This window comes from Taudactylus pleione, unplaced genomic scaffold (assembly GCF_031769625.1).
Source record: "Taudactylus pleione unplaced genomic scaffold, aTauple2 ptg000016l, whole genome shotgun sequence".
In the NCBI taxonomy this organism is placed as follows: Eukaryota; Metazoa; Chordata; class Amphibia; order Anura; family Myobatrachidae; genus Taudactylus; species Taudactylus pleione.
Genome location: NW_028284418.1, coordinates 900,213 through 923,949, shown reverse-complemented (window position 1 = coordinate 923,949; position 23,737 = coordinate 900,213). Strand labels below are relative to the sequence as shown.

The 23,737-nt window shown below is 43.2% G+C and overlaps 1 protein-coding gene across 5 annotated transcripts in view; it reads right to left on the bottom strand.

Annotated features, from left to right (window-relative positions):
- The window catches only part of RPTOR (regulatory associated protein of MTOR complex 1), a 319,880-nt gene that overhangs the window by 62,124 nt on the left and 234,019 nt on the right, over positions 1-23,737 (bottom strand). For all 5 annotated transcript variants that reach the window (XM_088474208.1, XM_088474236.1, XM_088474218.1 and 2 more), the window contains exons 8-15: positions 18,872-18,972; positions 17,288-17,432; positions 13,587-13,662; positions 12,942-13,043; positions 7,581-7,664; positions 5,465-5,575; positions 5,134-5,208; positions 3,856-3,921 (exon numbers count right to left, since the gene is read on the bottom strand). In XM_088474208.1, coding sequence (XP_088330334.1) covers positions 3,856-3,921; positions 5,134-5,208; positions 5,465-5,575; positions 7,581-7,664; positions 12,942-13,043; positions 13,587-13,662; positions 17,288-17,432; positions 18,872-18,972 — 760 coding nt within the window. The remainder of the gene's footprint in view (positions 1-3,855; positions 3,922-5,133; positions 5,209-5,464; positions 5,576-7,580; positions 7,665-12,941; positions 13,044-13,586; positions 13,663-17,287; positions 17,433-18,871; positions 18,973-23,737) is intronic.

The window sequence follows — 23,737 nt, the reverse complement described above, 5'->3', positions numbered from 1 at the left end:
GTACAGGCTGACAGTAAGTAGAAAAAAGACATAGACAGGCAGCACTAGCAAAAGTCACATACCATGCAGGAAGATATACTCACTGCACCTTTCCACTACAATCAACCTCCCAGATTCAGTGTCTGGGAGGGCTATAGCGCTGTGTACACTGTCCTTGTCGGGGGAGAGGTACACAGGGGGACCGGTCCGCGTGTTCCCTGAGAGTATCCACGCTGCCAGTAAGAAAATGGCCGCTGGAGACCTCAGAGGAGGAGTGGCCGAGTAGCTGCAGCTCAGCGACGCCAGACTCCGAGCTGAAAGGCGCGCTGAGCTGAGGGGAGGAGCCGCTGACAGGGAAGGCTTCCTCCCCTGGCTAGCATATTTAACCCCCAAGGTTGCGGCATCCCGCTTGCCTCTTAATTACCCTGGTGGTCTAGTGGTCTGGCGGGGTATGCCTCCGATGGAGGGGGGGCCCGCCGCCACCGCTAGCGTCCCCGGTCTGTCCCCTAGACCGGGGGCATGGGACTGCATATGAAAGGCATTACCCGCGCACCGCCGCTAATCAGCGGTGCGCGGCTTACCTGATCTCTCCGGCGTCTTCCGGCAGCAGTCCCGGGGGAAGCCAGAGTCCGGCTAGTACAGACTCTGGCTTCCCCCGCCGCGATCCCCAGTTCAGTGCTGGCGTCGTGGCGCCAGCAGGGAGAAGGAGCGGCAGCGTGGGCGTCTTACAGACAGCCCAGCGCTGCCGCTCTGGAGAAAAAAACTAATGTAAAAATAAATTTAACCTGGTTAAATAAAAAGCTTTAGGGGGCTGCTCCTGCAGCCCCCCCCCCCCCGCAGGGTGACCCGACTCCGGCCGGGCACCATCTTAAACTGAGGTGCCTGTGGCTCGGGGGCGGGGTATAGGGGAGGTTGGACCCAAGTGCATCCTGGGAGCAGCTAAAAGATTTAACTCCGTGGTGCCCGAGGATCCAGGATCCAGCTATACCCCAAGGTCACCCTGTGGACCCCTATGGACCCTGAAGTAGAAACTTCTCTTACCCCAGTGTCCGTGGTGGTCAGACACCAGCACTGGGCGAACTGGAGAAGCCGGCCTCCAACTCTGGGGGCTCCCGAGAGGAGGCCCGTCCCGTGAGGCTGAAGGCTTATAGTCCAACTTGGGAGTAGGACGTCTTGTACTCCAAGCCTGTTCTTATGGCTGAGCAGATTTCCTGGCTACTGACTGTCTTGGAAAGCTGTAATTTAGACTTAACCTGGCCTCACAGGGCCGAAAAGACAAAGCCCCAGACCCTGATGGGACTGTAGCCGATGGTAGACACGCAGACGTAGCTGCTGCCTGCAGGGCCACAATTGCGTCCAGACGAGGGCCAAACAGGACTTGTCCTGTAAAAGGCAAAGCATTCCAAATGGAATCTGCGTCCGCTTTCCAAGAGCGCAACCACAGGGAGCGGCAAGCCGCTACTGCTGCCGAGGAGATTCTGGAAAGGAGTAGGCTATATGTAAGACCGTCTCATTATGAACGTGGCAAAGTCTCTGAGAATTTGCCACTATCCACCTGCTCTGCTGGAGAGTCAGTGTGCAGAGATCCAGTTACCTACTCAGTGTTCCATGGCTCTGGCCCCCCAGCACACGGCCATAGCCGGCCTGGAAGCCCCTCCAGCAAGGGAATATTGGATTTTAGATATATTTGCACCTTGCAATCTGGAACCTCCTTCAAAGAGGACCTGGAGGGCATGGGCAACGTAGCACTCCTCACTAGGCGTGTAACATGAGAATCTACCCGTAAAGGTAACTCCCATTCGGAAATGTAATTATCCGCAAAAGGGGTATGCAAAAGGTCAACCGTTTTTGAGGCTGGAACCGCTTACCCGGATTTTCCACGCCTCCTCTAAATAATCCACCTGACCAGATAGAGGAATTACAGTGGCAACACCCTTATCCTTAAAGAAGGCATATTTGGATTTAGCCACGGGGGATATGTAATAACCAAAGCCGCACGGACTGCCCGTAGAAGGTCAGGTATATAGACTTTAGACCCAGACTACGCCTCCTTTGCACTAAGGGGCTCGTGTCTGAAAAAGTCAATAAAGTCACCGTCATCAGACGTTATGTCTTAACCCGTCTGAGACCCGAAAGGCCGTTTAGAAGGCCGAAATGGTGACTCCCCCTGTAAAACGTCCATCAGGTGCTATACCATCTGGACAATAAATTCACCCACACAGGCTCCTGCGAGACCTAGGGGGGCGAAAAACAGGATACACTGGGGTACCATCAACTGTCCAGGGTACCCTGCATGTGATGAGCGCTGCGATAACCCCTATGGGGAAACGCAGGGGGCGTTGCCCACAAAGGCTGTAAGCATCTTAGCCAGCCGAGGGCGGTCCCCTTTTTTGTGCAGACACAGTGACAGAAATGGGGCGTGATATATAATACAACATGCCCTCCATAAACCCTCAGCGTCTACATATCCCTCCACTAACTGCACATGATATCAGTACATTATAGCTGGAAGAGGATATCCTCGTTCACTTTCCGACATGAGGAGTGTGAACGGAGCGTATGTGACCTCCCACACAGAAAAACCACGTTTACTGTGAGGTAATAAACACCCTGCAACACCGCACCGCAAGGGCTGTAGCAGAAGAACAGGGATAGGAAAAGGCTGACAGTCAGAAATGAAAGTACAGGCAAACAGCGCTAGCATTTAAGTCACATACAATGCACAGATAACATCCTGCATTACAAGCACTGCGATCAACTACACAGACCAGAGCCTGGTAGGAAACAGTGCTGCATACACTGACCTTAATTGAAGGAGAGGTATGCGGGGGACCCGGACCGCAATGGCATCTGTATCAGCTTCCAGCAGCGTTTGCCATCCCCAGCACATGTAGTGAGAAAATGGCCACCGAGGAGCAGAGAGAAGGCAGGGCCCGGGGGAGCCCGCTCAGACCACTGTGTAATGGCACTGTGCAGCGGGGGAGACGCCGGCTGTGAGACAGGGAAGGCGTTCTCCCGTGGCATGCTATTAACCCCTGGGACGCCGCGCTGTACCGCACATGCTGCGGCCCGCTGTCCCTGGTGGTCTAGTGGAAGGTGCAGGATCAGTACCTGGCCCCACGCGCAGCCGGTCCCCAGGGAGCCCCCTGCCTGGGGACCAAACAGGACTGTGTTACCGGCGGATGCCCACCACGGGACCCCGCCGCTTACCTTGTTCCCCGTGCATCCGGCCACAGTCCAGGTAGCCGGGGATCACCGCTAGCTGTGACCCCAGCTACCTACCAGCATCCCCGGATCGGTACCAGTGTTCTGGTACTGGCGGGGTGTAGGAGTGACAGCATGGACGTCAATACTGACTGTCCTATGCTGGAGCACTCTAGTTGTGCAGCCACAGCTGCGAAGAAATATTCAGGGGCCCTTAAAAAGACCCCCCTCTGTACGGTGTGACTGGTCCGGCCAGGCACCTACGAAAACTGGGTGGCCTGAGGCTCGGGGGCGGGGTATAGGAGAGGGACCCCAGTGCATGCTGGGAGGCTGAAATTTTAACTCTGTGGTACCTGGATGTCTGCCGCCATCGCCTATACCCCCAAGGTATCCTGTGGATACCCTATGGACCCTGAAGTAGAAAAAGGAAATCATTAAAATGGCACAGCTGTTGCCATGGTCAGAAAAGCATAGTGTTTTCATATCTATCAACAATACAAATGTCGGATCTATGCAAAGCACACCCATTACCCATGAGGCCACACCTCTTTTGGCTTCAAACTATAGGCAATGTCCCACAAATTAATCCAGACATACTGGTGGTGTGCATTCCCAATTCTATATTGGGATCTGACCTGCCCATCCCTGTGCCTCTGGGCATAGGCCACTTACCTGCCCAGTGGTGTAATTATTCACTATCACAGCCAGGATGAAGGCAGTCATTGTACGGTGTTCAGCCTGGCAGAAAAAAATAAAATAACGGAACATACACATAATGGTAGCATTACACAGGAGAGTTATATATTTATTTTAAATTTACAATTAAAGTGTTTATCTCAATGAAGAAATGGAGCTCACAATAACTGGCAGATGCACTAAGCTCTGGAAAGTGATACATTGAAGAGTGAAACTACTAACCAATCAGCTCCTGTCATTTAAAAAAAACAGCCTGTAACATGACAGGAACTGAGTGGCTGGTAGTTTATCACTATCCAATTTATCACTTTTCAGAGCTTAATACACCTCCCCCTAAATCACAAAACAATTAATCTTTAGAAGATAGAGTAAAAAAAATAGGAATTTATAAACAGCAAAAGTGAAACCCCACAGCCGAAATGATCTTATGTGACATAAAGCTCCCTACAATAAGTGGGAAAGTGCATGCATTTGCAGACCAAGAATATTTGCAGTTGCTGATGTGAGTACAGGTTGAGTCTCCCATATCCAAATATTCCGAAATACGGAATATTTTTAGCATGACTGAGAAAGTGAAACCTTTGCTTTCTGATGGATCAAAGTACACAAACTTTGTTTAAAGCACAAATTATTAAAAATATAGTATAAAATAACCTTCAGGCTGTGTGTATAAGGTTTATATGAAACATAAATGAATTTCATGTATGTACACACACTTTTGATTCACAAAATTATGAAAAATATAGTATAAAAAGACCTTCAGGCTGTGTGTATAAGGTGTATATAATACATAAATGCATACTGTGTTTAGATTTGGGTCCCATTCCCAAGATATTTCGTTATTTTATGCAATTATTCCAAAATACGGAATATTCTGATATCCAAAATACCCCTGGTCCCAAGCATTTTGGATATGGGAGACTCAACCTGTAACATAAGGGCATTTTTATGGATCATGGCTACTTCCTTTTTTTTTTTTTTACACTAGCTCATTTTCTGGGATAAGTTTGTTTAAATGACAAAAATGAATAAAAATGTATATTATGGACTGTTCCCTGCTTTTCTGGAGGATGCACAGCCTTTTCCTACATATAAAAGCACTTGCACTCAAAAGCAACCACTGACATAGTGGAGATTAAACCTTATGCAATAACTTCATAAACTGGCCAGTGAAAAATGAATGTGGCTTAATGTGAGCAGCCACTTGAAGACAATACTTCTGTAGGGTAATCTGAATAGCACTGATGTTCTTACCGGCATGTATGGATCTGCCAGAACGGAGAGGAAGTATTTGTGCCCATTATCTTTCACCAAATCTGCCTGGCAAGACTAGGATTGAAGAAAAGGGAACAATGAGTTACTACTTATTATAATAATTGTTATAGAGGATTGTCACAAATATCAGGACCTGTACATGTTTGTCATCCATTTTCTAGACACATTTAGTGTATGGTTGACCTTTACTTAGACAATGCTACAGATAATGTGCTTATGTTTAATGATATCTGAGGGCAAGGTCTTTATCAATTGATACTGTCACACCTAAGGGTATGCTGACTGGTTGCAAGGAAACCATAAGACTTACACTGTCCACCGCAAGGATTTTGGCCCAAATGAACACGAGCAGCGGCCGCAGCTCACGCGCAGAGCTTTGCAGGAGCTTCAGTACATAGGGAAATATCCCCACAGACAGGGCCTGCAAGAAAAGAACCCACACAACTTATTGTACTGTAACAGCTCAGTAAGAATACAGTAATCAGGTACAGAAATCAAAACACATTTGTGAACTAGAATGGAAGATGGTAACATATCCATCAAGGGGTGGGCATGGGTTGAACAGTAAGAGTGCCGTTCTCATTGGATAAAGCTTTCCCATCACTACTTCAAAGGTACAAACATAAATGATTCAATCCTCCAGACTCCATCTTGGGGGCTGAACCAATAATCATTAGAACCACTAGAAATATGTGACATCAGTGAGGCACAAAGCAGACATACAGTCAGGTGCATAAATATTGGGACATTGACAGAATTTTCATATTTTGGCCTCTATTCACCACCACAATGGCTTTGAAATGAAACAAACAAGATGTGCTTTAACTGCAGACTTTCAGATTTAATTTGAGGGTAATTACATCCAAATCAGGTGAACGGTGTAGGAATTACAACGGTTTCTATATGTGCCTCCCACTTTTTAAGAGGCCAAAATGGAACAAACTAAACAATCCTAAATCTAATACTTTTTAATACTTTGTTGCAAATCCTTTGCAGGCAATTACAGCCTGAAGTCTGGAACGCATAGACATCACCAGACGCTGGGTTTCATCCCTGGTGATGCTCTGCCAGGCCTCTACTGCAAATGTCTTCAGTTCCTGCTTGTTCTTGGGGCATTTTCCCTTCAGTTTTGTCTTCATCAAGTGAAATGCATGCTCAATCGGATTCAGGTCAGGGGATTGACTTAGCCATTGCATAACATTCCACTTTTATGCCTTAAAAAACTCTGTGGTTGCTTTTGCAGTATGCTTCGGGTCATTGTCCATCTGCACTGTGAAGCGCCGTACAATAAGTTCTGAAGCATTTGACTGAATATGAGCATATAATATTGCCTGAAACACTTCAGAATTCATTCTGCTGCTTTTGTCAGCAGTCACATCATCAATAAATACAAGGGAACCAGTTCCATTGGCAGCCATACATGCCCACACCATGACACTACCACCACCATGCTTCACTGATGAGGTGGTATGTTTTGATTCATGAGCAGTTCCTTTCCTTCTCCATACTCTTCTCTTCCCATCACTCTGGTACAAGTTGATCTTTGTCTCATCTGTCCATAGGATGTTGTTCCAGAACTGTAATGTCTTTTTTAGATGTTGTTTGGCAAACTCTAATCTGGTCTTCCTGTTTTTGTGGCTCACCAATGGTTTACATCTTGTGGTGAACCCTCTATATTCACTCTTGTGAAGTCTTCTCTTGATTGTTGACTTTGACACATATACACCTACCTACTGGATAGTGTTCTTGATTTGGCCAACTGTTGTGAAGGGGTTTTTCTTCACCAGGGAATTTATTCTCTGTCATCCACCACAGTTGTTTTCCGTGGTCTTCTGGTGTTGCTGAGCTCTACGGTGCGTTCTTTCTTTTTAAGAATGTTCCAAACAGTTGATTTGGCCACACCTAATGTTTTTGCTATCTCTCTGATGGGTTTGTTTTGATTTTTCAGCCTAATGATGGTTTGCTTCACTGATAGTGACAGCTCTTTGGATCTCATATTGAGAGTCGACAGCAACTGATTCGAAATGCAAATGTCACACCTAGAATCAACTCCAGACCTTTTACCTGCTTAATTGATAATGAAATAACAAGGGAATAGCCCACACCTGTCCATGAAATAGCTTTTGAGTTGATAGTCCCATTACTTTTGGCCCCTTAAAAAGTGGGAGGCACATATAGAAACCGTTGTAATTCCTACACCGTTCACCTGATTTGGATGTAATTACCCTCAAATTAAATCTGAAAGTCTGCAGTTAAAGCACATCTTGTTTGTTTCATTTCAAAGCCATTGTGGTGGTGAATAGAGGCCAAAATATGAAAATTCTGTCAATGTCCCAATATTTATGCACCTGACTGTACATTCACCCTGTATAGCAAGATACAATATACACAGGCAAAACACATATGAAAGCAAGCAAATGACTCACCAGGCTCACTGCCCATGGCCCCAGGTCCAGAAATCTACCCAGCAGGTCCAGGGCTCTTAGGCGATGAACTTGACTCAGCAACACCTGGAAGAATACAGAAAACATCATACAGAAGTTGGTGGAATGTGGAGGATCACTAGAACTCCAGTTTGACCACATCAAATTTTAAAGTGCTTTAGACTAGAGTAAGAGCACGAGCACCTTTTTGTTACCAGTCTATCTCATAGTCGTCCATATGTCCCAGTTTTGAAGTAGGTAGGAATAAAAGTGTAATCATTTCAGCAGAATGTTCAGAGCAGAGTATTTCAGGACACGCCGTGTTGACTATGTGAAAGGCAGTAGCCTTTTACAAAATCTCCAGATGCAGCTCTGGGATTGTGGTCGAGGGCAAGGCCACCTAGAGATCTGTCTGACCCTGCTACAAGGGGGTGTGGCCACACATGTAGGGGTGTGGGCCAGCCCAGTTGTGAATACTGGGGCCCTTTGCAGAAGCTGTGTGCCGCTGGAGGGTGCATGGTCATGCCAACGTAGGCCATGGCTCCACTCCCTGGCAGGCAGGGGTACTTTGTATCTGTACCTCCACACTTCCCAACAAAACCTCTAAATGGCAAAAATCCTCTACACAAATTGCTCTCTCATGCTTGCAAAAATCATATCACTATAGAAAAAGATGAACAATCTCTAGCATTATATTGATAAACTGGTTGAGACTTAAGGTGCCTACACACTTGGAGATGTGCTCACGATGTACGATTTCCCCTGAACTCTCCCCCGGCAGCACCCCGGCAATCTTACACACGATTTGGAGTAAAAAATGTCCAATCTGACTTAAGATCTATCGTGCATCCAGTGCATTGTGTCCCAGATTGGCAAATGTGCCCTACAGCACGGCAGATCTGAAGATGCGATGTGCAACCAGCGGGAACGCGAATCGCATCGTGAGTGGGGACTCATGATTTGGGCAATTTTTACACGATCTGTCGTTCCAATGCGTCAGAATCGGTCAGATCGTGTAAAAAATCGGCAAGTGTGTAGGCACCTTCACTAATAAACTGACTGTTCCACCAAATTCAAAACATGTTCCTGGTGATGCATTTAGCAAAAGCTGTGTATACTTATAGATTGTAAACCTGCAAGCAGGGTCCTCTTCACTATTTGTCTGTTATTAAGCAGTGATGTTTTATTATTGCTTTGTGCCCAATAGTAAAGTGTGACTGAAAATATTGGCACTACATAAGTAAAGGTTAATACATAAATAGAATACTTGTTGCCAGATACAGTACTTTACATAGCTCTGTAAAGCATGGCATGCTACTGTATACTGTACACCAAGAGGCGGACATCTGACGCATGCTCTTGGTAGTGACAAAATACTCTCCACAAACTATTACAAACTTCTACAAAAATGAGTTAATGGAATGGATATATTCAGGGCGTTTCACTGTAAGGCTTAACAGGAATTTTTGCAGCACAATACTCTTCCTTATTAAAAGACCACTGGCCTGGGATATGTTGAAATGAAATGTGATGCGGGGAACACCGTTCATTCTCATGAGACACTTGAATTGCAAATGAGCCTTGGTCCAGCTACGACAGGAAAGCACAGAGTGTCTTCATTACAATGAAATAGAGCAACACCTCCAACTCCTGAAGACACAGCGACAGTAATTTATTAGCCTCCAGTAACTGGCTGGAGAAGGGAAAGAGCACAGAAAATGACATAGTGCAAGAGGAGAGCAGGGAGCACTCTATGGCAAGGGACGGAGGTTGGCAGACATATATGGGTATATATAGACAAACCCTTGTTAAAGGCAGAAAATAATACAGTGAAATAGAAAGGAAATGGAAGAATGTATGTATTCTTTGAAAGAGTATTGGCTTATTTAGTCAAATCTTTTTCAGATATATTTTAAACTGCAACAGAACAAAGCAACCTAACTGCCAATAAAACTGACTCGGAAAGCAAAAGATCCCTTTTGAGGCACATGAGCAGCTGGCAAACCGTATATTTATCATTACACCCTCCAACTAAATAGGATTCTTTAGAATACATCTACAAGATGACTGCTTCTGTGCACAACAGCGGAGTCACATGTAACCTAAAGGCGCACATCCACTTGCCGACTAGTGAAGGTCTGAAAGATAATGATATCATTATCGTTCATTAAACTGTGCAGTACCCACACTGAACGATATATATTGTTCAGTGTAGGCACCCTCCCTCATCCCTGAAAATGGTCAATCTGTCGTTATCGACAGATTGACCAGCATGTTCAGGCGATGATTGATGTCGGAAACGACCAGCAGGAGCGCGCATCGCTGGTCGTTTCCGACATTTTAGTGCCCGATTCATGGACGACTGAATGATAATGATGTCGTTATCGTACAGTCATCCATTTGTATCTGCTAGTGGATGTGCCCCTTAAGAGACATGTAATGGTGGCCACACATGGGTGGATCATACCAATCATGGTCCAATCTTGCCACACACTTTGAGACCAGATGGGAGCCTGTAACTGTAGCCCACATTGACAGTTGTCGTCTTCTAACCAGATTATGGGCATGCTCTACATTTATCCAAATTGCTAAGCTTGAATCATTACTGACCATTATGATTTGTACGCTGTGGTATAAAACCAACTGCCCAATAGCGCCAGGCTACTGCAATGTGCATGGTCTGCATGAACCTTCAAGTTTGGCATTCAAAACTTCTATTACCATCTAAACAATATGGCATAAGCACAAATGTACTTTTGCTTGGATTAGTAGACACACTCACATAACTATAGGCAACAATTAATGTGTAAACAATTAGGCTACTACCTTTGTTATTTTATTGGCTGGAAAGTGTTGATATCTATGGAAAAATGGTTCTATAAAATGTCTGCTACTTAAATTCAGTGTTTTGCACCAACATCATCACACATTTTTGTAAATGTAGTGTTTCGTTGCTATGTATAAGAAAGTGGTGCTATATGGTAATTTGTAGATTAAAGCATCATCTGTCAGTATATACAGAACATAAAGGGGTTGTCCACCGACAATTAACCAATTCACTTGTTTGAATATGCCTCCTACAAAGTATGCTTTTTTAGCCATGTCTTTATATCATCAGCCAGCGCTGTTTGTTGTCCTGCACAGAGAAGTTTGCTTTCTAGATACAACTGTATTTAATAAAGAAATGCAGTAAAGATGTACCATATCATAGTTCAACAAAAATAACAGACATTTAAATTACAACTCAAATGCCCCCAATCTCAATTTCCTCCAGGGGCCCCAGGTTGACTCCAAAGTGTGTAAGTAAATGTTCTGTGCGCTAAGCAGTATGTTGGCCTATGAAGATGAAGAACTTGCAGAATTAGATACAAGGGTAATCCAGAAAGTAAATACTGTTTGCTCATTCCCGCCGTGCAGGTCATTCTCATGGTCGGGTGGTCTCCCCAACTTGTTTCCTAAGTGCTCCATGAGTTCCGTGTTATGGTTGTTTTTGGCAATATTGTGCTTTGTTAAAATGAAGCCTATGTTACAAAATCCCTCCGATTGTGAAGTGTATTGTGTTATTCGATTCTTAATGTGCAGAAAAAATGTGAGACCTGCAAAACATGTATCATCAATTAAAGCAGTTGTATGGTGATATGAGAAAGTGGGTTGAAATGTTGAATACTGGATGAACAAAAGTGCATGACGAAGATCGGCGTGGATGCACATTGCCCGTTACAGTTTTGGGTGGGATGGACCTTGATCCAAGCAATTGTCACTTATGTACTAAGCTCAAAGAGTCCCTGGATGGAAAACGCTTTGGAAGTGATGAATTGTAGCTTGCGGTCAACAACTAGTTCAACAGATTGGAGGCCACCGAGTACAACAAGAGGATTCTAAAGCTCGTGGACAGATATGATAAATACTCAGAAGATGACGGAGCGGATTATGTGAGGATATACACCAGGGGTGGGGAACCTTTTTTCATTTTCTTTATTTGGCATTCTCCCTAGAGGGCTTTGAGTTTCTAAGGCAGGTAGAAGACTACTATTAGCAGTTAGTACCACTGTTCGTAAGTCTACCCTGCAGGTATGGATACATCCTGAACCCCCCACTTTAGCCCTCTTTAAAACAAAATTATTCTGTTTCGCATGGGGCTTGTAGTCACATCACAGCTGGACAGGCACTCAGTGATTTAGTTGCACATACAGTAGGAACTCTGGACTTCTTACCTTTCCAAGTAGAGCTCCATATCATGGTGCAACAGTGCAGCTGCTGCAGGGTCAAGGATAACTGTACAGGGTATGTTGATTGTATGACTGAATCAGACCACTCTGGCCGCTGGGAAGGGGAGCTGAGGAGGATGAGGAGGCTCTCCGCCCCTGGCTAAATGCCCCGCTCCGAGTCAGACTTCTGACCGGCATTGTGTTGCCCACTGCCTGTGCACTACTAAGGGGTGGTCTTGTGCACAAACAGACCACTCCTTGGTTTTGCACGGCTCCTGCCAAGACAGCCAGACTGCCCCCGCAGTGGTTTACTGACTTGAGCACAAGCTCCATACACCCCGCTGCGCCACCACTGATCCTGCCTAACAGCATACTGAGTGCCCGGGAGCCGGAGCAGCTGACAACTTCCTGTTTGCTTTCCACAGTGGAACGCAAAACAACAAAGCTCGGCAGCTGGCACAAAGTATTTGGCCTGGGCCGGCAGCCGGCCTGGCAGGCAGTGTCAGCTGGCTCAAAAGGTCCGCTGATTGAGGGGGAGAGACCCACAGCTAGCCAGGCATGACAAAACGATCTTGCGGGCCAGATACGGCCCATGGGCCGGAGGTTCCCAATCTCTGATATAGACAAAGGGGTCTATTTATCAAGCAGTGAAAAGCGTGGAGAAGTGAACCAGTGGAGAAGTTGCCCATAGCAACCAATCAGCTTTGAAGTAGCATTTATCAAGTACAGTCTATCAAATAATAGGTAGGAGCTGATTGGTTGCGATGGGCAACTTCTCCACTGGTCCACTTCTCCATGCTTGTCACTGCTTGATAAATAGACCCCTCTGTGTTTATATATAAAAAAAAAAAAAGCAAGAAATTGTTTTCATTGTTTTCTTTACAGGTAATCAGTTTTTACTTTCTAGTAGATTCTGCTAGAGAATATTCAGAAATTGATTACACAAACGAGACTAAGGCTCTGGTTTGTACATATAACCCTGATGAAAACATTTCTAAAAAAGTAGATTTACCCTTTAAGATTATCAGGTTAAGTAGGAGGTTAGAATCCTTTTATCTTTTTATTTTGATCTACCTATTTCCGTGATCAATGAGCTCACATAAAAAGGTTTGCCCATTTAGTAGGAAGAGGTCTCTTATGAGTGTAGTTTTCTTACCTGAAGGACAATGGGTAGTTGTTCTGGAGGATTTCTGTTCTCAACCCCCATAGTTAACCAGACCTGAAATGCAGTCAACTGCTCAGCAAAGAAAGGGCTGTGCTATAATAAGAGATAAGACAACAGCAAATCTGTGAACATATCTCCCAAAATGTCAATATAAATTTGAGTGACATTAAGCAATTCCCCTCATATGCATAGGACATACGCACTTCATCCAACCTCCCCCACACCTCTCATATCATTAGAATCATAGGGGGCAATTCAATTAAGCGCATGGTGAATAGCGGTGGGAAGTTGGTCCCGGAGCTATTCAATTGCACGTGCAGTTTAGTCCGACTATTACAAATTAAGTCGAATAATGCCGGTTCTCCAGACTTACCATCTGCACTTAAATCAGATTTCTGCTCGCACCCTCAGGAGAGTGCAAGAAGAAATCATTTAGTCGACCTAACAGCGCACTTAATTGAACTCCTTTGGGAACTCCTTTGCGCTGAATTGATTCGCACAGTAAGCGGTTAAAGAAGTATACTAGTAATATTGGAATACATAAATGTAATGCATGGGGAGGTAGAACAGAACACAGACATGCAGAAGGTACAATGACAGCTACCATCTGTCACACCAGAAAATATTTTCACTTACGCGAAATGCTGTGCCCTCCTCAATGATAGTAGGTAATTGGGAAAGGCATATATCAACAGCTAGATCCCATGCCTGCCTGAGAGGTAAAAATAACAAGGGTAAAATTAGTTCATAGTTTAAGTAATGTCACAATCTATAATTTGCCTGGAATGGGATTGAAATGTCGGGGTCTGTTTAGCTGACAGCGGATCCCTGACAGGATCAAGATCCCGACAGGGGCAGGTAAGTACCCTAACCCTCCCCTGTACCCCCCTAACCCTCCCTTAGTGGTTCCAAACCTCCCCCCTTAGTGCCTAACCATAACCCACCTTACTGCTCCCTAAACCTAACCCTCCAAGGGGGTGTCTAACCCTAACCTCTACCTAGTGGTGCCTAACCCTAATCCCCCCCATCACAAACCTAACATCGCTAGATTCCCTAATCCTAACCTCCCCCCCCCCCCACAGCTAACGTTTAGGGCGCCCCAGACTTGCCTTCGTTCGGGATGGTGTCCTTGGCATTCCAGCATTGGGATAATGATAGGCGTCTGTATTTTGTCACCCATCATAAATCCCTAGCTGGCATTCCGCTGTCGGGATTGTGACCGTCATTTGACTACATCCCCATTTGCCTATATACCAAAGTGATCTCTGGAGCCATATTTGTTCACAAAAAAATAAAGCTTTACACACCTCCTGCCTGTTAAGGCATATTTTAGTCTAAAAAAGGCAGTCTATACCACAAGGTAACAAAATTTTTCACGCTACTTCCCTAAACTTCTCTCTAGTGCTCCCGATCAATTTACGAAAATAATAACATGAAACATTAATGATTTAACATACATTAATACTTTTCAAAATCCAATCCCCACCTCCCCAAAATGGGGAACCAATGGTCTATAATAAGAAAGGAATGCACAAAAGTACTGCAGTCTAACAGGATGCTTACTACTGCAAGAAAAGCATTGAGTATTTCAATCACACAGTGAAAAATGATACAATGGAGAGGGTGAATCAATCCATCTCTTGGAAGCAACACTATTCAATAACTGTGAAAATTATAGATCAATACACCCAAGAGTTCAGGAGGATCTATTAATAAACCAGGAATGACAATTTGAGATCTGATTTAATCTCAGTTCTAGGTGCCAGCATGTTCGGAAACTATATCAGATTCCTTTTGGTCTTTTAACAAAGGCATCGATAGCTCTAACAGTCAACTCTAGTGCCGGGGTAACCAAGCCTAGCATTGCAGCCATTTCCAGTATTCAGAGGTCGATACACCGCAGCCATGTCACCATCCACTGTGATGTTAATTTCACCAAAATGATGCTTCTATAGTAAAAGTTTACCACATACACTCCACATCATTAAACTGTAAACATACCTTAAAACATAGGTTAATATGTGCTGTTGATAATAGCTGCTCTCGTAACATAATGAGCTTAGAAGTTCACTATTTAAAATCAAATATTTGACCCCTGACACAGAAATCCTTACCTGACTGGAAATATGGAACCAGGTACCATAAAATAAAGTCAGTTTACGCTTTCTACTAACTACTTTTTAACTTGTCAAATTCAATAATGTGGCTCTGTATTACAGTTTTCTGTTTCACAACCAGCCGGTATGAATGAGGGTTTGCATTCTAGTAATATATGAAGGGACAATGAGCAAGGCCCTGCAGTGTGATCTGCTGAGCTATTTGGGTCACTGTATGTGCTCCAACACTCAAGGTCACACTGCTGAGCTCCAGAAGCATATGAGTGACAGCAGGTTGGCTTTCACTCGCCAAGATTAAAGGTAAATCTCTTTTTTAAGACTTCTAAGAAAAAATGATCAAAAATCAATGCAGTCATGTTAGCCTCTGATTGTAATCTCACGCAAAAAAAACCCCTGAAAATATTTTCCATTGAAATACAGCATGGGCTACATTATTTTGGTTACTAATATATATAAAAAAAAACAAAAACAGGAAATTAAATACATTGAAAAAGTAAATAGATGATCAGTATAAATAATAAAAAAAAGGAGAATAACATAGTGCACGTGAAAGTACAGTCAGGTGCATAAAAATTGTGACATTGACAGAATTTTCATATTTTGGCCTCTATTCACCACCACAATGGCTTTGAAATGAAACAAACAAGATGTGCTTTAACTTCAGACTTTCAGATTTAATTTGAGGGTAATTACATCCAAATCAAGTGAACGGTGTAGGAATTACAACGGTTTCTATATGTGCCTCCCACTTTTTAAGGGGCCAAAAGTAATGGGACTATCAACTCAAAAGCTATTTCATGGACAGGTGTGGGCTATTCCCTCGTTATTTCATTATCAATTAAGCAGGTAAAAGGTCTGGAGTTGATTCTAGGTGTGACATTTGCATTTGGAATCAGTTGCTGTCGACTCTCAATATCAGATCCAAAGAGCAGTCACTATCAGTGAAGCAAGCCATCATTAGGCTGAAAAATCAAAACAAACCCATCAGAGAGATAGCAAAAACATTAGGTGTGGCCAAATCAACTGTTTGGAACATTCTTAAAAAGAAAGAACGCCCCGGAGAGCTCAGCAACACCAAAAGACCAGGAAGACCATGGAAAACAACTGCGGTGGATGTCAGAAGAATTATTTCCCTGGTGAAGTAAAACCCCTTCAAAACAGTTGGCCAAATCAAGAACACGCTCCTGGAGGTAGGTGTATATGTGTCAAAGTCAACAATCAAGAGAAGACTTCACAAGAGTGAATATAGAGGGTTCACCAAAAGATGTAAACCATTGGTGAGCCACAAAAACAGGAAGACCAGATTAGAGTTTGCCAAACAACATCTAAAAAAGCCATTACAGTTCTGGAACAACATCCTATGGACAGATGAGACAAATATCAACTTGTATCAGAGTGATGGGATGAGAAGAGTATGGAGAAGGAAAGGAACTGATTCAAAACATACCACTTCATCAGTGAAGCATGGTGGTGGTAGTGTTATGGTGTGGGCATGTATGGCTGCCAATGGAACTGGTTCCCTTGTATTTATTGATGATGTGACTGCTGACAAAAGCAGCAGAATGAATTCTGAAGTATTTCAGGCAATATTATATGCTCATATTCAGTTAAATGCTTCAGAACTCATTGGACGGCGCTTCACAGTGCAGATGGACAATGACCCAAAGCATACTGCAAAAGCAACCAAAGAGTTTTTTAAGGCTAAAAAGTGGAATGTTATGCAATGGCCAAGTCAATCCCCTGACCTGAATCCGATTGAGCATGCATTTCACTTGATGAAGACAAAACTGAAAGGAAAATGCCTCAAGAACAAGCAGGAACTGAAGACATTCGCAGTAGAGGCCTGGCAGAGCATCACCAGGGATGAAATCCAGCGTCTGGTGATGTCTATGCCTTCCAGACTTCAGGCTGTAATTGCCTGTAAAGGATTTGCAACAAAGTATTAAAAAGTGAAAGTTAGATTTAGGATTGTTTAGTTTGTCCCATTACTTTTGGCCCCTTAAAAAGTGGGAGGCACATATAGAAACCATTGTAATTCCTACACCGTTCACCTGATTTGGATGCAATTACCCTCGAATTAAATCTGAAAGTCTACAGTTATAGCACATCTTGTTTGTTTCATTTCAAAGCCATTGTGGTGGTGAATAGATGCCAAAATATGAAAAATCTGTCAATGTCCCAATATTTATGCACCTGACTGTATATACATTAAGGACTTACCACATTGCATGCATAAATGTAGGAGGCAACCTGGGGCTGCTCACTGGCGTGCAGTTGTAAGACCTCATGATCCTTTCTGCCAACAAAAAGTTGCGGAAGAGGCTGGCGACCAAAAGGTCCTGTCGGAAGAGCTTCTGGAACAGGTCTGAGTATATAAAGAATATTTAGTAGAAAAAAGCATTACCTGATCTGACCTCCATAGATTTAATCTGGTCTGAGGGCATTGTGTTGCAATTCAACTATCGCGATTTGTGGAGCAATTCAACTATTACAATGTGCACATCCCTGACAATTACGGTGGGCAAACATCTGTCATTTACCAGTGCATCGCTGTGCTTCTGTCTCCTGTCAGCAGCACAGATGGTGTAATGGTTAGCATTACTGCCTCACAGCACTAAGGTCGTTGGTTCGATTCCCACTAGAGCCCTAACTGGGTGGAGGTTATATTCTCCCTGCTTGCGTGGGTTTCCTCCGGGTACTCCGGTTTCCTCCCACACTCCAAAAATATACTGAAAGGTTAATTGGCTCCCTAGAAAAAAGTTATCCCTATGTGTAAGTATATGCATATACATGTGGTAGAAAATATAGATTGTAAGCTCAACTGGGACAGGGACTGTTGTGAAAGAACAAATATTCGTAAAAGCGCCGCGCAATATGTGTACGCTATATAAATAACTGGCAAATAAATAATAAAATAATATTACCGCTAAATGAATTGCATTGCCCCCCAAACAGACAGAAGGGAAAATGCAGTTGATCTAAGTGTGGAACACAAGTTAAGTATATTGGTGAATCAGACCCCATAACCAGTAGCATGATAGATCATCATTTCTATTGTCACCATACCCACAGGCCAATTTAATTGCAGTGTGTTCCACTGTGGTAGCATTTTCCAGAGTGCTGTATTTTCCATTCTGTGTGCTTACCAAGTGTAAATGCATTGTGAAGTCTACAGTGATCTCTGAAACGCAAGTAAATTGCCTCAGTCTGGTGCAATCGTACTGTAATTGTGGAATGTAAAAATGGAACCTTATAACATGATGTTTTTAGTTTTACCAATAAACTAAAGAAAAGAATCAAGTGAACGAAGGACATGTTCCCTATTAGAGAACCTCTGCTCTGCATATAGCACACACCCCCATGTATTGTAGCGGGAGCCACTATCTGCTGATCGTACATGAGCTGCGGCTAAACTAATTAGGTGACATATTAACAACACACCTTCTGACAAAGCAGACTAAACTTACAGGAGAAGATTTGTCCATGAGGGTCAAAGCTATATAGAGAATGGGTTTCCCAAAATGGGACAATAACTATAAAGCATGCGTAAATACTAAAATTGTGCATGTAGGAAGATTTGATTTGCACTGACTGGAAAAAAACACCATGGAAAAAACTGAGTGAATGAGAACATGGCTGTATTGCAGAGATAAGCCTGTGTGTCCTTGAAAAGCAAACAGCGCATTAGAACAAGACACGTTATATGCAAATCAGTGCATCGGAGTCTCACTAGAACAACAGGAGAAGCAGATGAGCAGACAGTGAATCAGTCCATCAGCAGGATGATGGCCGGTGCCACTATACCTCTTGGCAGAACATTCCATGCTATAGTGTCAGTAATTGCTGTGAAGATCCAGTTCAATTCTCCTAGAGGCGTCCTTCTATCATTTAAACGCCCGGGAATCCTGGGGACAGAAATAAAAACATAAGCTGTAGGATAGAAATACCTGCTTACATGAGACGGTTAAAAAAAAACAAACAAAAAAAAACCATTCTCAGTTCAACCGGCAAAAATAACCATAACTGTTGCAGCATTTCAGTCCCCTAAGATTAAATGAAGTCTCTTAATAGAAGGTCACAGATCCAGGACATCACATTTCACTACTAGGTGATGACTGTGGAGATTACAAGTATTATCTCTTCTGTTCCCAGAAAGGTTATTCCAGCATGATAAACAGATTGACAAAAGGGAATTACCATCCAAAATGCTAATTGCCTTATATTAATGAGTTAACTGCAAAATTCACAAACACATAATGTTGTTATATTCCTAGGCTCAGCAGATGGCCATGCCTGTGAAGCCAGACAAAGCTGCATAAGGTACAACTAGACAGGTCAGTTTGTTCAGCAGTGACATTTTCCAGACAGCCAATGACTGCACAAATATGCAGATGTCATCTTCCAGATCATATTGTGTATCAAGACAACGGCTTTGGGGACTGCAAGTGAACCACTATCAGATCAGTGTTCACAAAAAATAAACAAAAAGTAAATCAGTAAAATAAGCAGGGCACAAAGTTTGAAGCAGCAGCTGAATACAGAAAAATAAGAGCAAGAAGAAGTGTTATAGTGACTCTGGAGAGCAACAAGGGGAGTGGTATCATCTGAGGATACAATTACAAAATGATGACAGCATGCTCACAAACAAATAGTGAAAAACTAATGCTTGAGAAAGGCCTCCACACTAATAGGTCACTGATTTAAATACATTATGTACTTTAGACAATATCTTTCCCTATTGCTATGTGTGCCTCGATTCTCAGTTTGTTTTTATCACATATAATTTGAAGCTTCTAATTTTGAACTAGATGTGCGCTTTAGTATATGTGGTCCATTCAGATTTATGGATGGCAAATTAAATTTGTTAAGTTCATGTGACTAGACCAGCTACCTTTGTATTTGTCATTCTTTCTAACATACCCTACTTAGAAATAGACGTACATAGAACAACTTGCATCCAATCAGATCAATGAAATGTTCACAGCGATATTTCAGGAGATGAGTGTGATGGAACGAAAGCAAGCAGGAGGCCACAGGCAGAGTTTCATAATGAAAGGCGCAGGGTCCTCCAACAACATGCCATAGTTATGCACCTAGCAATGATACCAAGTTCATATATTCCACTTGTTCATTAGAAAGGCAGGGTATAACCACAATCTGACACCTGTTAGGTTTGGAAAGAAGCATAAGGGATCTTTAAATGTGACAAATGTGAGAAAGTAATACTTTGTATTTGTTCCTGGCAACTGCTGCAATAAAGGCAACAGAAGAAATTCCATTACTCCCTGATGTCCGCTATCAACTTACATACTGCTTAACTGCATTTCCAATGACTGGACGCACAGAAACTCACATCAATAATTTCAGCTGTGCGTCTGCGCGATTACTGACTAATGCTGAGAACATCTGCAAGATGATGGAACAATACACACCTCTAGCGTGTGCTCGTTTATCTGTTATTGGCAATCACAACCTAGAATGTGGCACTGGATTGCTAGGTTACTTCATCAACATATATCTGGTAGACTTCATTCTGTCTTCTGAAGGCTGACCAGCAGCTACCACTGGAACTGTCAGAGCAGTTTCAGCTGTTCCTGATAAGTCACTAGCCATGTGCATCACGATTCACTGTCATACTGTCTTCAACCTGCCACTTGTCTTCTGTGTTTGTCCTAATCACCCACACTTTACAAATAAATACACTCAATTAGTCCCATTAGCCTTTTAGCTGTCAGCACTAAACCAATGAATTCCCTGGTTATGGAGTCAGCCTTCACTGTGCGTGTGTGTGTGTGTGTGTGTGTGTGTGTGTGTGTGTGCGCGTGTGTGTGCGTGTGTGTGTGTGGAGAACCAGCTGACATCTGGAGTAGAGTAGATCTTCCTTCTGCTGCCATTTATCTTTTCTGACCTACGCTAACCCATTTCCAGGATGCTGCAGTGTGACAGGCCACTGCTCCTCTCACTAATGCTACTATTTAAAATGCAATAAAATAGCAGTGCTGTACCTTAGTATTTTTCTATGGGTACATACAGAGAAACATTTTATTGCCGGCTAATAAAAGCAGTTTGTGTATCCTGGCTTTCCCTCTGTCCCACAGGGGAAAGACACCATTTACCATATTTCAACATGAAGAGGTTAAAAGGCGGCTATGGGTAATTTCCTTGTCAGGTCCGTTGTATAATTAGAAAACAAACTGCTTTGCTCGCTTTAAAGTCAGCTGAAATAGTGAATTATAGATCCCCAGGTGCCGAGGCACCGTCAAATGAATGCAGATGGAGTGGGACTCGGCTAATTGATATTTCTGGCACGTGTCGGGGAGAGGATGGATGTTTAAAAAGGGGAATTTCCAGAACAGTATTTGATTTACCCTGCAGGATGCAGGGGAAGGCTACTACACACACTACCCAGTCATTTCCCAGCGCTGCAGGAGAGGTTTATTAACCCACAGCATGGTGAATGGAACATGCGGAACTACTGGACTTGAAGATGCATTAACTCTTTTCTGTATGTCAGGTGAAAATTGTGATGAAAAAAAATACTACGAAAAGGAAATCTTTCGGTAAACTATTTCTCCACACGTAGACTTAAAAAGGAGATGGAGAGCAGAAAATACACAGAACTCTTGCGTATTACTTAATGTGCCATTGTATCAAGGTCTTTAAATCAAGGTTGCGCAGAAGGGTTTAAGAAGAGTAACAGCAAAAGAAAAGAATTTAGGACAGAGATTAGGAACAGCACAGATGTTCCTTTAATGTCATCCTTCTGGCTGATATGCCTTGAGTGAAAGCCGCAGTCTGTACAAAATCAGGCTGTTGTATCTTTACTCTCTTCTGTTCATGGTCTTGTTTAATGAGTAACAATAGCATGTGCTGAGATGGACAGGTGGGGTAATGCAGTTGCTGACATAAGGTATGCGGCGTGCAGGCTGCCCTGAGAAAATAGTATAAATAAAAGGCAGGTGACGTTCAGTAAATGTCAGGGCATGAAATCTCGTACGAGAGAGTGGATCATTGTGTGTTATAACAAAGAAATTAACAATCAGGACATGTTTTGTACGTAATTCCACAAATATTCAATAGGCACTGCTTAAGGGACACACAAAGAAAATGAAGAGGGTTGGAATGAAGAGGTTTGCTGAGAGCCTATAATTCATATTCAGTTCCAAATACACAAATTTTCTTTACAGACATTAATCTCCCTAGAATGTATTCCTAACTAAAACACTAAACTGCTAAGAGAGCAGCCGCTAAACAGGTACAGTAAGCTGCCGGCCTGAAAACATGCCAATAGGACGAGATCCCTACATTTAAATATTTTCAGATAGTTGCCTGGTGACTATCCAGTGGGCGGCTGGAATAACTGAATAATATACTGACATCGCTTTTCTGCTAATTACTCCAAATTTGGCAGCTAGTGGTGTAAACTCCAAATAAGAGACAGAGAAAGGTAGTTTTGTGTATTATATATTTATATATATATATATATATATAAACAAAATGCGGCGGCACTCAAAGTCTTTAAATCAAGTCAAAACGCTGTTGTATTGTAATCTCCAATGTTTCAGAGCCTGTTGGCTCTTTTCTCAAGGAATACAGACAATTCCTTGATTACAATACAACAGCGTTTTGACTTGATTTAAAGACTTTGAGTGCCGCTGCATTTTGTTCATCTATGGCCACACATCGACAGCAGAGGTGTGCCTAAGCTGTTGTTTAAGTGATCGTTGGCGTGCCGGATCATCCACAGGTTATACTATACAACATTATACACATAGATATACATATATATATACACACGCATATTTTATATATATATATATATATATATATAAATATATATATATATACACACACACATACATACATATACACACACACACACATATATATATACATACACACACACACCCCTATCAGCCATAACACTCAAATCACCTGCCTAACATTGTGTAGGTCCCACGTGTTGCTGGCAAAACATCTTGGACCCTTCAAGGCATGGACTCCACAAGACCTCTGAAGGTGTCCTGTGGTATCTGGCACCAAAACATTAGCAGCAGATCCTTTAAGTCCTGTAATTGCATGGTTGGGCCTCCATGGCTCAAACTTTTTTTTTCAGCACAATCCACAGATGTTTGATTGGATTGGGACCTGGGGAATTTGGAAGCCAAGCCAACACCTTGAACTCTTTGACCTGTTCCTCAAACCATTCCTGAACAATTTTTGCAGTATGACAGGGTGCATTAGCCTTCTGAAAGAGGCCACTGCCATCAGGGAATACCGTTCCCATCAAGGGATGTACTTGGTCAACAACAATGTTTAGGTAGGTGGTAAGTGTCAAAGTAACATCCACATAAATCTCAGGATCCAAGGTCTCCCAACAGACAATTGCCCAGAGCATTACACTGCCTCCGCCGGCTTGTCTTCTTCCCATAGTGCATCCTGATACGATCTCTTCCCAGGAAAACGACGCACACACACCCGGCCGTCCACATGATTCATCAGACTAGGCCACCTTCTTCCCATTGCTGCATGGTCCAATTCTGACACTCACATGCCCATTGTAGGCACTTTTGGTGTTGGACAGGGGGGTCAGCATGGGCACTCTGACCGTTATACACCTACGAAGCCCCATACGTAGCAAACTGCAATGCACTCTGTGTTCTGACACCT